Genomic DNA, 14,759 nt, shown 5'->3' with positions numbered 1-14,759 from the left:
ACTTGGAATACAGTCTATTTTATTTCATTCATGGCAATGTATATTCATATAATTTGACATTGGACAATTTATAACCGAAATAACATCATGTAAACTAGTGATCAATGTATCATATGTTCAGCCATGACATATTATGGACATGTTAATAATATGATAAATGACATAAATATCATGTCAACATAAATAAGGTAGACTTATCTCAAGTCTTCATAATGATGTGTAAAACATCCATGTATAATGTTATGCATGCATTGCACTCATCTTGACACTTTATATATTTCAAAAGATTAGTCTCACTAAGTTGCAAACTTGATCCTTTATATACTAGATTCACTTCGAGCACAAAGTCAATCACGATCTATACAAAGTCACAATTACATATTGAAGCTTATGTTAGTATCGTACTAACATAATTAAATTCATATAAAAACAATCCATAAGGTATATTCGAAACTTATTCGCTATCAAAATACTTCAACATTAATGAATTCTTTTAATATTTGCACCAACTTTTCCAATTTATGTAAAATGGTCCTTCACCATTTTACCCACTTAAATTTCAATACCAAAATTACAACATTGAAATAATTATCAACAAAGTACATTTATAATTGCATAAACATCTTAAAACCCCAAAATTATTCAAATATTGCATAAAATCACCAAACTTGTTAAACTTCCAAATTAATCCAATTTCACATTCTAACATCAATTTCAACACTCAAACAGTAATTTCCAGCATAGTACAACAATTATTGAACAATTAAAAAATAACCCACTACTTTTCTATAATTACTGATTAGGTCCCCTAACTTTCATAAAATTACAATAGTTCTCAAATTTTTCTAAGGCTTATAGAATACCTCTTACATCATTTCCATGCCCTACATAATTTTTCCAAAATTTTTCTCACCTTTCTTAGCCTAGGTCGAATGCTTTGAAATTTCAAGACTAGGGTTTTCATAATTTTACTCGATTTTAATCTGATTCAAGCACAAAATAAACCTTTATTCAACCTTATAAAATTGCTACAATCAAAGACCTAATCAAATTTCATCATAACATAAACTTCCCCAAATTTTAGGGTTTGGTCGATATTAACAAATGCTTTTCTTGGAGTTTTGATCATGATTTAATCATCAAACAATCTTGAAATGATTCTACAACCGTAAAAACCTCAAAATCCATCATCAATTCCACAAACTCTAATGTGAACATAAACCCTAAAATTTGGTATCTTCAAAATCAAGCAAGATTAGCAAGCATAAAGGGTACCAAATGATAGTGTTTTTCGCATAGAAGAATTTTCTACTTTACGGCTTGATCCAAAATCCAAATGAAATTGCTCAAAACTTGAAAATAAAATTTTTCTTACCTAGGGTTGAGACTCATGGCTAAGGGAAAGAAAAGATGAACAAGCTTCATGAAATTTTGAATAATTTCATTTTAATTTACCTTTATGTAAGCATAAATGAATTTAAATTTTATTTAATTAGGAAAAGATCATTTTACCATTAATAAACCCTTATAATTACTATCATACCAAGACACATAACCCTTATCATCTTTCCAAAGTTAATTATGGACAAAATATTTCACCCTTTACCATTTTATCCATGTAACTTCCCAAAGTTTTCAATCTTGCCACCTTAATCCAATAGTCCAAATTGAACATGGAAATAAATCTTCCAATCCAATGGTTTATATTATTTTCCATTATTTTAAAATGTGGAAATAATATTTTTTAAGCTTAATTCATCATCCTTCAAAAATTTTTTAAAATTTTTATTCGATCTAATTTACCTAATTTTTACTAGACTTAACCCTTTCTAGTTTTTGAAATAAATTTCGGATCAAGAATTTGTTTTGCATAAAACCCCAATATTAAGAGTAAACTATCCATTTATGTAATAATTTTTTTGGGAAATTATCACTTTAGTCCCTAAACTTCTCTCAATTTTATACTTTGGCCACTAAGGTTTCAAAATTTATGTTTTGGTCACAAACCAAAATTTTTGTGGTATTACAATGATTAGCTAATTATTATAAGTTTATCAGCATATGCTCGATCATGGAAGCTGAGTTGTGGGGTGTCTAACTCGGTGTTTGGAATACGGGGGTGTAGGTGCGTGGTGGTCGAATCGGACTACTTGGAAGCGGTGCGCCTCCTCCAATCCATTGGAAAACGCATGTCGACGATCTCATTAATGAGCCATATCGCTGAGCTCGTCCAGAGGTGCTGCCAAATTAACCTCCAGCATGTCTCACGTCGAAGCAATCATGTGGCTGACAGTTTGGTGAAATTGGCTTGTTCTGGTGACCTTGAACTTCATCACTTGGATTCCCCGCCGGTAGTATATAGGGAGTTGTTGCATTCTGATTTCTGTAACTCGATAAGTTGAATTTTCAAATGTTTGGAATCCCTCTTTAGTGGTGGTTCTTTGTTAGTTTTTGTTTAATAGCATTTGTTTGTAGTCTTTTCCTCTATTTTGGTGTAGGAAGGCTTCTAATGAGACACACATGATACTTCTTGTGTATGATCCACATTAATCGTACTCTTTACCAAAAAAATAATAATAAATTTTTTATCCTCTTAAATTTTAAAATTTAAATATTTAATAAACCCTTTGCTTATATAAAACAATTCAATCTCTTTCAATATTTGATTTTAATTTTATTTCTAACCATATTTATATAATAGAACAAACAAGTAACGTGTGAATACAAAACGTATAGATAAAATAAGTAAAAATGTCAAAGTTATGTTGAAGTAATTTTATTCAAAAAAATAATAATGAAGTAAATGATGATTTACCCTAAGCAATAAAAAACTAAAACAACAATCATAATATACATTGTTAATTTGAGTACAGTTTAACAGGTTGTTTAGTGCAATTTTGCAAGAATAACCAAGTCTAATATCTTGACATCAAGACTGTCATCTATCCTAACAATGCCATCCGTGCCATCCACCCCAATTAGCTTGCCGGTAGCACCGCGGAGTGAGCCACCCATGATTATGATCTTGTCCGATTTCCTTGGTGGCACTATCTCCATCTCACTCGGCATCGCGATTACACTATCACCACTTCCATGTGACCCCAAGGCTACCTTACATGACCCATCCTGCATCATCCACGAACCATCAATCCATAACATAAACAATTATTCTTTTGTAATATTATCCGAGAACGGATGGATATCCAGGCTTATAATCTATGTTATCCGTACTCAGATGAATATTGGATACAACTATATGGTAACTCGACATGGATAACAATCAGGAATGGACCTGAAGGGGGTAGGGGGTGGTGACCGGGAAATCGTCTCCTGAAAATTTCAAGATTATCATGCAGTTTATATATTTTCTTTATATTTTTTCATTAATAATCTATTTTCGCCCCTATAATTTTATAAGTTTCTTCCCTTCTAAAATTTTAGAAGTTCACCTCCCTAACTCAATATCCTGCGTCTGATAACAATACCTATACAAGATGTGTTTCATCCATGGTTTAGGGTTTCAATAAGAACTTCTTCCAATCAAGAAGAAAAGAGGATCAACAAATTGACGGAATTCATACCGGAAGCACCTCTTGGATGATTCCAAGAGTCTCATCCCCAGATTTACGAACGTTGACCAAAATATCTGGCATGAACAATGGTCCTTCACTGTCGGCACCTGCAGATAGATGGATGTTAATTTGGATAGAGGATAATTACAGTTCACTTTTTCTTTTATTTTCTTACAGATGTAGAACTGGACAGAAGATAATAACTCCAGATAACAATCCCTACTGGAGTACCCGGACCTAATTTTTTAGTAATAACTATTCAAAAAGGCAATAATGGATCCACAGTTCTTAACAGAAACAATAAGAAGAAATCCACCAGGATAAGCTCATCAGTTATTGGAATCAATGTCTTTAATATAAAATTAATAAATGGATCATATGAGAGTCTAAATTCCGTAAATTATCTACTAGCCCGTTTGAATGAAGTTAGTTCAGTTCTCTGAAAATAAGGCACGAAATAGAAATAGCACCTATTACTGGAGACATCATATCAAGACCAGTTCCTGGTGTCATTGGCTGCCCTCCAGGTGTACCCGGAATATAGGATCCCGAGCTTAGTGTTATAGGTTGCCCACTTGGTGTTGATGGCATATAAGGACTTGGAGCGTTGGCTGCAGCAAACAGAGAGACTGAGTCGTACCAAAAAACACAAACATTCAAATAGCAAAAAAACGGATAAAACAGTACCGTAAGCTGAAGTGCTATCTCTTGGTGTTCCAGCCTCATTGTAATTATCGCCAGGAGTACCAGCCCAACCAGAACCGGGAGTAGGTGCTTCATATGCCCGTGAAGGAGGGCTTCCCGGCTGAAAGGAACAAACATCATTACAGTTACTTTACATGACAGAACCATACTCTGAATAAAAACAATAAGAAGAAACATAGCTATTTCGTAGATGGCACTTAATTCTGCAAGAATCCTAACCTGATACTGAGGACTGGTTCCCCAAGAAGCAGGGTTTCCTTCTTCCCAATTATCCCTATTTTGCAGTCATCATTACAAAAGAATGAGTCAAATAACAGCATGGAAGTAAATCATTAATTTGGGATTCTCCAGATGAGTAGAATCTACTAAGAGACCTGGGTGGACTCATTGGTCCATAAGGATTCCAGGCCTTGTCACGCATAGGTGTTCTCATGCCATCATGGATTGGTGTTGCTGCAGCGCAGATGACATAAAAATAACTATATTATTATTATCAATAACTTACTAGATAACACTATCAGTTAAGGTCAGTATCCACAATAAAAGCAAAGGAAAAAATGCAATAAAAATTACCTCCAGGATCTCTCATAGGAGTCATGTATGGATGTAAAGGAGTTCGTGAAGGGTGCATAGGTGTTTCACTTCCCATACCATACCGGGATGTATCACTGGTGAAACAAAATAAACATATAATGTCAGAGATATATAGCAATATATTTTCCATAATCCGATAAAAACTAATGAACTTCGAAGAAACCAATTTACCGGTAGGGTGTTGAAATAACCACATTATCAGATATAAAATTGCGATCGACTGCAGACAGGAAACAAGTTTTATAAGCCATATATACCAAAATGGAGGAGAACATTTTAAATATTAACCTGTACTTGCCTGTAACAACTTTCATTTGAGACTCTAACTCAACTCGAACTGATTGACCTTTAATATCTACAACACGTCCACGGTAACCCTTATAAGGACCCTGGCGAATTTTCACCGTAGTACCAACCAAAGCATCATGCCCTCCTCTTCCACCTCTGTGCCTTCCTCCAGCTGTTTGAAAGAGGCAAAAGTTAATAGCATCGGCCTTCAAATGAAATTTAATCACTTGACCCCAAGAAAAAAAATTCAAAGAAATTCAATAACCCTAAACTTTTGCATAAACAAGGATACTAAGACAGTCAGCAACATACAATCAAATGGAGGACCTCCCCTAGAAAATCTCCTCGGTGAAGGTGGTACACGGGGTGGAGCCTTGAAGCCACCAAATCTTGACAAAGAACCACCCTAAAATATTTGAATCAAGTATGCTACAATGAGAATGGTTCGAGTTATAGATGAAATAACAAAGAAAAGAACAGCAGGAAAGTCTTACATTTCTGTCACCATTAGAACGTGATCCTCCCACTAAACAACAAGAGTCGGCTTTAGCACATATAAAACCAGCATGCTCAAGGTGATGCCGATCATACACGAACAATACTCCTTTATATATGTGCTCCACAGAGCCTTGTTTCCCCTGATATGATACAGGAGGACAATTTGTAAACTAAAAAAAACGTAAAATAACTAATAGGATAAATCAAATTCGAAAAATCTTACTTTGCAAGGTCCTTCAAGGATCCTAACCACATCTTTCACGGAAACAGTATTCCTGTATTTGTCTTGCACATTAAATTTCTTCTCAAGCTTGCATTTGATTTCCCTTAATTTTACAAGAGAAACATCTGGTCTTTCTGGGACACCCTTAAGAACCTAAAAGAAAAATGTGTAACACTAAGGGCATATTCTCAAAAGGAGCACTCCAAACCATGTCATTCAAAAGTGGTTAATATACCTGAAATGCTTCACTTTCTACACGTATAATTACACCAAAGCTATTGTTACTGCAACAAAAGAATGAATATGTTAGACCCCCAAATTTATTTAGAAGACTGAATAATACTTCAGCAAGAAGCTACTTACTCTAGTAGCACAAGGTCATGAAGTTCATACTCTCCAATTTTTGTAATACCAGTAGTTACTTCAGAGCTCTCAATAACATCATCAGCAAAAACACGAATCTAATAAAACAAAATGCCAATTATTTTTCTACAATGATAATCCTGAGATCAAAACCAGATTCAAAGGATACTTCACTCACATGTTCTTTGGTTGTATCAGATAAAATGATGAGCACATGTTGCTCAACCTTGACAACCATGCCAGTTGCACCTTCCTTTGTCCCAGACACAACCTTCACGTGATTCCCAGGCTCAAAGTACTTGCACAGCTCTTTCTCGTTAACAGCAAGAGTTTTCTGCAAAAGATCATCAAAAGCTAAGAATGTCCTGGCATTTGGCAATACTGAACTTGCAAGCACACCAGTAATCAAAATATTAGTTAAAATAATACAATTAGTGACTGAATTCTTACCGGAAGGCCTTTCATTTCAGGTCTGATATGGACATTTTCTTCCTCAACCTTTTCAACCCATCCCTTTAAATTTTTTAGATCCCCCTTGACAACAATAACAGCATCACCCTTCATGAAGTGGCCTATCTTCCGGTTTGAAAACAAAGTTGACAAGCCGACCATTTCACCTCCACTTGCATTAGGTGTCCGAAACTTTTCGAGTTCATCGAAAGTTGGTTTTATGTTTTGAGCACTAATTGACTTCATAGACACTGTTTTGTACAAGAACCCGTCTTTAAATAACATGCCACCAATATTCTCAAAGTAAGCACCAGTAACCGGATCTCGTCTGTGCTCCACACGAATATGAAGTTCCCTACGAAAAAAATTAAGGAATATATGTTAACATGAAACAGGTATATGTGTATCAAATTTTCCGTTAGAGTTTGGAATCATTTGAGACTACCTAACTTCATCAACATTCATAAAACGAGGAGGAGGGACAAAGGCTTTCTTCTTTGCAATTTCTCTTCCTTCCTGAATGAAATAGTAAAAGAGTATATCAAGGACAACAAAACAAGGAAAGTGAACTAAATAGTTAATACCAATATCAGTTTACTTCTCTCCTAACTGTGCAATTCATAGATAGACAGCAAAACTTCTATGGTTGAATAAGAATATTAAACTGAAATTCAATTGGAAGGTATTAATCCTATCAAAAAAAAAATTGGAAGGTATTAACATTCACAGTCTATGAGATAAACACCTTGAATGAAAGTAATCCATTTCATACCAATTTATTCGCAAGAGCCTGTAAGTCAATCCTAGGAATCAATTTCACAGTGACTCTCTGCCGCACGTTATCCACGTCAACTACCTACAAAATGGAAATTAGGAGTCGGACTATAAAAGTTGAAAAAGAACTTGTGGAACCGACAAGGGAAAATATCATACTTGAGCAAGATCACCCTTATATGTTCCGATCTTCATTCTAACCCAGGTATCTCTTGAAAGATCAATCGCTTTGCTTTCAACCGATAAAACATCAGTCATTTCTCTTATTGGAACAAGCATAATCTTTGTTGCAAATATATTACGTAGACCTTTGACAGCCTGAAGAAGATCAAAGTTGGTCAACAAATATATGTTCAGATATTTAAAGCTAAGTCAATCGTGAAAAATAAAGCCAAAGTGGCAATAGTCACATACCTCTCTCACATGGGCTTCCTTGTCTGCTTCAACATAAATATAGTTTTTGAGGTGATCAAGAGCAATAACAGACCTGATTTGCAATTCAGTTCCTTTATCAATGAATTTCTGCATGAGGCACACAGCAGTCTCTCGTTCACGACCAATCTAGCACATAAAAATTACCTTAGTTAAATTCCATGAAAAATGTCACAATAGTCATTAACCATTTCTGTCCAACAACAGAACTCCAAAACTTAAGTTGCACAGAAAAATCATTAGCATACCGCACATTTCACCATCCATAGCTTTGGATCTCTTACTGAAGGCAAAAGTGCTTGCTGTTCCACATCCGTTGTCTCCTCATCATATTCTGTGTGACTTGATCTTGCATACCTTGCCTGAATGCTTCTCTCAAGAGCTTCAACATCTTCTTGTTCATCCTCCCGCAGTAATGGGCGACGGTGCATCCTTCTACCGACATCTTCGTCAGGTAGATCAGCTCCATTGTCAACTATGAAGTCTGTATTTCCAGTTGTCAAATATATCAGTAATACGCAAAAAAAAAAAAAAAGGATTAAAAACCTCGAACAAATAGAAGATTGAACAAGACACCAAACTTAGATATGGCATCAAACCAATACAAGTTATAGGTGAAAAGTAGTTTGCCATGGAACTATCCAATAAAGGTTTACCATTCATTTAGTTGTGCTGATATGAAATGCCTCTCCAGCCAAACTAAGTGGCATTTAGTTTTTTGGATCAGGGCAGAGTGTGGGATAATTGAAAGAAATATTGCTTTAGAAAAGCATTAAAAAGCAAAGAAGATAAAAGCTTAAAATAAAAAAAATGCCAAAACTATACTCTTTTCCCATTTACGTGTAAATTTTGTTCGGTTCTAATATTTTCAATGTTACCATTTTACGTGTCTGGTCGTCACTGCAAGAACAGACACAAGATTTTATATTAAGGGCGAACTTATATAAAATTTTAGGAAGGACGACAAACTTATAAAATTTTAAGGAGCGAAAGTAGAATTTTTCAATAGAAAATTCTAAAATATATAGTAGTTTTAATTTTTCAAGGGATGATTGTCTCTCTCGCCACCCCTCAGTCCATCCTTGGTCATGGCCGTTAAATAAATTCATTAAAAATAGTCAACCCGTTAGTGTTTGATATGTGAACTATTTTTCTAGTTACTTTCATTTAAAAAATATAAATTTAAAAAAAAATCATTTTTCCTATTTTTCATAAAATATCCCAAAATTCATAAAACTCCAAAATATTCCTTTTTTTATAGGAATTGAAGGCCTCATTAAAAAAACCCCTTCTTGATTATGGAACTCAGAATGAGTTCCTTCATCAGAGGAAGGAGGAAAAGAGTGCCTTATACTTCATTAATGAAATACATAAGATTACAACATGAAGATAAGTCCCTTACAAAAACTCCTAAAAACCCAAAATAAAATACCCCTAAAACACACTGAAATGATCCAATGGCAGATTTAGCCAAGCCATCAGCCTCTATATTGGCTGTCCTAGCGACCCATCTAATAACACCCTCAACATCTTTAAGTTTAATTGCTATATCCCTGACAATGAAGACAAAAAAATGAGCACAAAGTTCCATTCCTAATCCAATCAACTGTCAATTTACAGTCTGATTCTAATATCAACCGACCATTAACATCTCCCGTCGATTGGTATGGATGTGTGTTTTGGGATTAGGGTTTGGACTAAGGGTTTAGGGTTTAGTTATTTTGGAATTTTAGGGATTAAGGCTACGGTTGACAGGTGCCTAGGCGGCAAGGGGGTAACGATGGGAGACGACAGGCGAGTGGGTTGATGCTTTAGGATTAAGGATTTTGGGACTATCTTTTAGATTTTAAAGAAATTTTGGGCTTTTTGAAAAATGATAATAATTTTAAGTTCTTTTAAAATAAAATTAAAAAATTTATAAACGAGTAATGTCACATTTTGAGTGGGTGACAATATTTTTTAAATAGTTCTGACGGACTAGACACTTAAAATAATAACATCGAAAACGTTAGCACCTATATTAACCCAAAACATTTTGGCACTAAATAAAAAAAAAGTATAATTTAGGCATTTTTATATTAAGCCAAGAAAATATGATATCAACCATGAGATATGGATGCATGTCGGGTTGGGCATGGGTCGGGTTTGGGCCAACCCGACACAATCCGAAAATTTTACATCCTTCACCCGATCTGAACTCGACCCGACTTTTTGAGATAAAATCTAAACCCGATCCGACCCGAAATAATAAAAAATATTATTTTATTCAATAAAAACAGTGATTTCATTGAAAAAATAATATATAGAGGGGTATTATTGTAATTATTCCTAAATATATAAGGTAACATTATTTTTTTTTGGGGCCAGGTCGGGTATTTTTCACCCTAAAACCCGAATCCGACCCGACCATCACCTTTAAAAAACCCGACCAGACCTGACCCGAACTAAAAAATAAAACGACCCGATCCGGATGGGTCGAGTCCCGTCGGGTTCGGGTCGCATGCCCATCCCTAGATGCATGGATGCCACTCATCATTTCTCTTCAAGCTATTGCTACTGCATGAGCTTCTAATAACCAATCAACTTTGGGTGAAATTGACATATATGCTAACCAAAAGATTCTCAGACACAATTTGCGAAAGAATATGTTCAGCAGGGGAGGAAAAATAAAGTAAACCAAGAAATTCAATGAATAATTTAAATTCCGAATCAAGAAAAAATCTTAGAATTTGCTGAGGAACTTGTACTAAGTATCCAACAAAGGTACAATTTACAGCAACAGAACTGCCCCACAGTAGCAAATCAAATTACAGAAAAACTATTTCTTTTTCAGCCTGCCTAGCATACAAATAGGGGAGGAGAAAGAAGGAAAGTCAAGAAATTTCAACTAACATAAAATCCAAAACGAAGAAAAATTCTTAGAATTTGCAGAGGCCTTTCAAGAGATGTGAAGAGTGATACACAAAATGAATTACATAAGACATTCAGAGAGAGAAAAGGTTCAAATATTCAATCTAAAATTGAAGCCATTCGAGACTTCCGGATCTTCTAAAACAAAATAATGATACATCATTACATGCCAACAATAACGATTTTCAATTACATTTAACAGCTACAACCATTACAGTAGCGTCTCCAACATATGATTCTGAAATTGTCAAAAGTTACTATTATAAATGTCACACACATAAGCTTTGGCAATGTTCAGCAAAAATAAAGAGGAAAAAGAAACTATATTCGATCCTAAATAGTAAAATATTACGGGGATTCTAGAACCAGAATTGAGATAAAGAGAATTTTATTAGAAGACCATGTAATTGCAACCTCCAAAAATACCATAGTGAACTAGCATAAGCATTGAAAGTTTAAAATAATATCTAACAATGAACTAAACTTGAATTATCTGAACATAAACTCGGAATTGAGCACACTAATTTTTTTCTCACTTCAATAGCAATTTCGATCTCAATAAGACTAAAATCAACGAAAGCAGAGGAAGTTACCGTCTTCGCCTTCCTCTTCTTCCTCTTCCTCATCGCTATCCACTTGTGCTTCAAGATCAAAAAAATGAGATCCAAAACGCGGAGCCTTGCTATGCTTTTTGCCGCCGCCGCCGTAAACATCATAATCTTCGTCTTCATCTTCCTCGTCGTCCTCCTCCGCCAAGTCATCGATGAAATCAGATCTGCGTCGCTTCTTACTTGAACCGGCTTGACCTCTCCCTACGCCTTCATCCTCGTCGTAGTCCTCGTCGTCCATCAACTGCTCCTCCTCATCTTCGTACTCTTCGTCGTCAACATCATCATCTTCCTCGTCTCTTTGTCTAGCCATCGTAGTAACACAATCAGAGGAGCTCTGAGGCTTCCTTTTGTTGATGACTTAAAAGTCCTGAAATGTTGAAGGAAGGGACAAATGGAACCCTAGATATGGAGGGGTAAACTTACTATTCTTTGTTCATTTCATAAATATTTTTAATTAATCAGAAACGATAACACTCGTTATACTTTTATTTTTCGTTTTTTTACAGAGAAACGGGAAGGAGACAGGTTTTTTCATTGGCCCCAACAAGAGGTATATCTTTTATTTTTATTTTTATTTTTTTAAAATCTAAATCTAAATTCATGTAACATATAAATTATATTACTCGAACTCAAATTATACAAGAGAATAACATTCCATTCAATAGATTCTAATCTTTATAATTTAATTAAGTAAAGTTAATCTTTATAATTTTAAAAAATTTAAAATTTTTGGATATATGTAAAAGGAATTTAAAATATAAAACTAAATTTTGTATCTGTTTATACATTATTCATAAATTCTAAAATTAATTTTTATTTTCTAATTTAATTATTTATAAAATTATAATTTAATTATGTCATCGTTATATTATTTAGATTAGAACTAAAATTACAAATTTGAAAACACCTTGAAAATCTAAAAAGATTAACTGGGTTAGTGTTATGAAATTATACACAAATATTGAACATAATATAAAAATGTATTATATATTTTTTTATGTACATATATTGTAAGCTTGTACAATCCTTTTATAGGTGCTAAAAGTATAGGTTACATGAATCTCATTAAAGGTTAATATTATTATAAATAATAAAAGTTAAGAAACACTAAATGAACGTAAACATTCTCTTTAATAAATATCATTTATAAAACTCCCTTTATATGTCTATCGATAAAATATGTGATTCGTTAAAACATTATTAGAAAAATACAGAGGGATAAAACTCATTGAAGGAAAAAGAGTACATCATCTTTTAATACGTATAACATGTTACCTCATTAAAAACATTTTCAAGAAAATTCAATGGGACAAAACCATGAAGAAAAAAAAAGAGTACAACATGTATATGCTCTCCTCACGTTGCATAATGAAAGATCTCTGAAACGACATAATCCAATATTGAAAATTAACTTTTCAAATGTGCTAGTAGGAAGCTCCTTAGTAAATATATCTTTCAAATTTTCACTTGAAGGAATCTGTTAGACATCAGTGTCCTCATTCTTTTGTAGATCATGAGTGAAAAAGAATTTTGGTGAGATGTGTTTTTTTCTATCATAGTTTTATGTATCTTTCTTTGAGTTGGGTAATGCAGGTTGTATTATCATCATATATTATGGAGTTATTCTTCAAGAGAATAAACCATAATATTCTCAATTATAATTGATTACAGACCTTAGCCACACACATTAATGACTAGCCTTGTAACACCCATATTTTTCCCCAAATTAAAAACCCTAGAATTTGAGAAATTTTCTTTTAAATCCTAAATTGAACCTATGGACTAAATTGAATTGGTAGAAAATTTAATGATTATTTGAAATAGAAGTAAAGTTTGGAGTCATTTTAGAAAACCCAATGAAAATTAGGATTAACCGTGTAATTTACCCATTTGTTTTATAACACAATACCAACACTATCTTTAAATCAAGTGAGCGATCACTTCACTCTTTTTGTTTCTTTTCCATCTGCCCAAACGCGTCGCTCGCCTCTCCCCATTTTCTCATCGTCGTCGTGCACTTTGTCCAGGTAAGGTCATTGGTTTAAGTTTTCGGTCGCCGTTGAAACACTCTTAAACATGAGCTTTGGTTGTTTCAAAGAGAACCACAGTCGTTATAGTGGGTCATTCGCAGTTAAACTCGGCTGTCGTGAGGTCAGAACGTCTTGTGAGGAGGCCAAAACAGTCGGGGTTTAGACCGCATGATGTGGTGGTTGTTGGACTGCTGTCGTACAATCGTTCTATACATTGTGGGTTGTTGTTTTCCTTTTTGTTGCTGTCGTGATGTCTTTTAATGCTGGAGGTGCTTGGTTATGGTCGAACCGAGCTGTCATTGTTGACCGACAATTACTTTGCTCGAACCGATAGCCCGATCATTACCCTACTGCCTAGTTCTCTTTGGTCTGAATAAGATTTTTTCGTAACTGTCGTTTTAATGTTGCGCTATTAGAAAATTTGCGTAATTATAGATTAATACAAACGATCGGATTTTTGGAGGATACTTTGACTCGAAATCAGAATTAGCGTCCTCTCCGCGTTACTTGCAAATTTCTAACTGACTCGTATAGACCGTGAGTGCTTGTTGATATTCAAATTTGTCTCTATTTTTCGATTATTTAGAATTATTAATTTATTTATTAAATTAATTCGTAGGCACTAATTCAAATCGATCCACTAATCGGACTGACCAAGGAAAAAGTTGTTATCGTCGTTAGCTATTAGTCCAGGTGTGCCTTTATTCAATGCTACATTATTTTGTTTGGTTGCTTATTTATTTGTTTGGTTTAAATTGATTGAAAGCATGTTTAATTGTGAGACTAATTTTGATAAATATAAAATTGACATGTGATAGATGTTGAACTATTAGAATCGAAATATTGTTGTGCATATGTAATGTTTGAATATGTTGAATTATCAGAATCAAAATATATACTTTGAAATATTTGTTATGAAATATTATTATTCAGATCGGATCGGACATCAGTTATGTATGTCATTTTGCATGTCATGTTGGGATAAATTTTGATAGGGAAAGTTTAGTGCATTCACTCAATAGGATGAATGTCAGTTTTAGATTTTGTGGTCCCTGTCTTTGTGGTGGACCTCACTTCACATGGTGTGATTTGATTGTATATAGTATGGTTGTGGGGAACTCACTCTTCGGATAGTGTGATAGGAGTACGGGTGGATGCATAAGCATTTGCATAACATTCAAATTTATGATTAATATTGATTAATTTAGACTATGTTATGAACTTGTTTGTGACTGTCGCACTTTAGAGGCACATATAAATTACTATTTAAGTATGATTTTTATATTTCAGACTTTTGATTTTGATAATT

At 34.0% G+C, this 14,759-nt stretch overlaps 1 protein-coding gene across 1 annotated transcript; it reads right to left on the bottom strand.

The window, feature by feature from the left end:
- Window positions 1-2,828: 2,828 nt before the first annotated feature.
- LOC120146769 (putative transcription elongation factor SPT5 homolog 1) lies at window positions 2,829-11,730 on the bottom strand. Its single transcript, XM_039160271.1, has 22 exons — window positions 11,403-11,730; window positions 8,148-8,383; window positions 7,882-8,028; window positions 7,627-7,785; window positions 7,466-7,549; window positions 7,139-7,209; window positions 6,694-7,048; window positions 6,422-6,577; window positions 6,244-6,341; window positions 6,116-6,164; window positions 5,881-6,033; window positions 5,654-5,797; window positions 5,472-5,565; window positions 5,170-5,331; window positions 5,043-5,091; window positions 4,851-4,945; window positions 4,652-4,730; window positions 4,497-4,551; window positions 4,260-4,377; window positions 4,043-4,183; window positions 3,582-3,679; window positions 2,829-3,126 (listed from the first exon to the last, which is right to left on the bottom strand). The coding sequence occupies exons 1-22, from the start codon at window positions 11,728-11,730 to the stop codon at window positions 2,887-2,889; spliced, it is 3,111 nt and encodes a 1,036-aa protein (XP_039016202.1). The 3' UTR covers window positions 2,829-2,886.
- Between the last annotated feature and the right edge of the window lie 3,029 nt (window positions 11,731-14,759).

Source organism: Hibiscus syriacus, unplaced genomic scaffold (genome assembly GCF_006381635.1).
Source record: "Hibiscus syriacus cultivar Baekdansim isolate YM2019G1 unplaced genomic scaffold, ASM638163v2 tig00002511_pilon, whole genome shotgun sequence".
Taxonomy (NCBI): domain Eukaryota; kingdom Viridiplantae; phylum Streptophyta; class Magnoliopsida; order Malvales; family Malvaceae; genus Hibiscus; species Hibiscus syriacus.
Note: the sequence above shows the minus strand (reverse complement) of the source record. Positions and strands in the feature narration are given on the sequence as shown.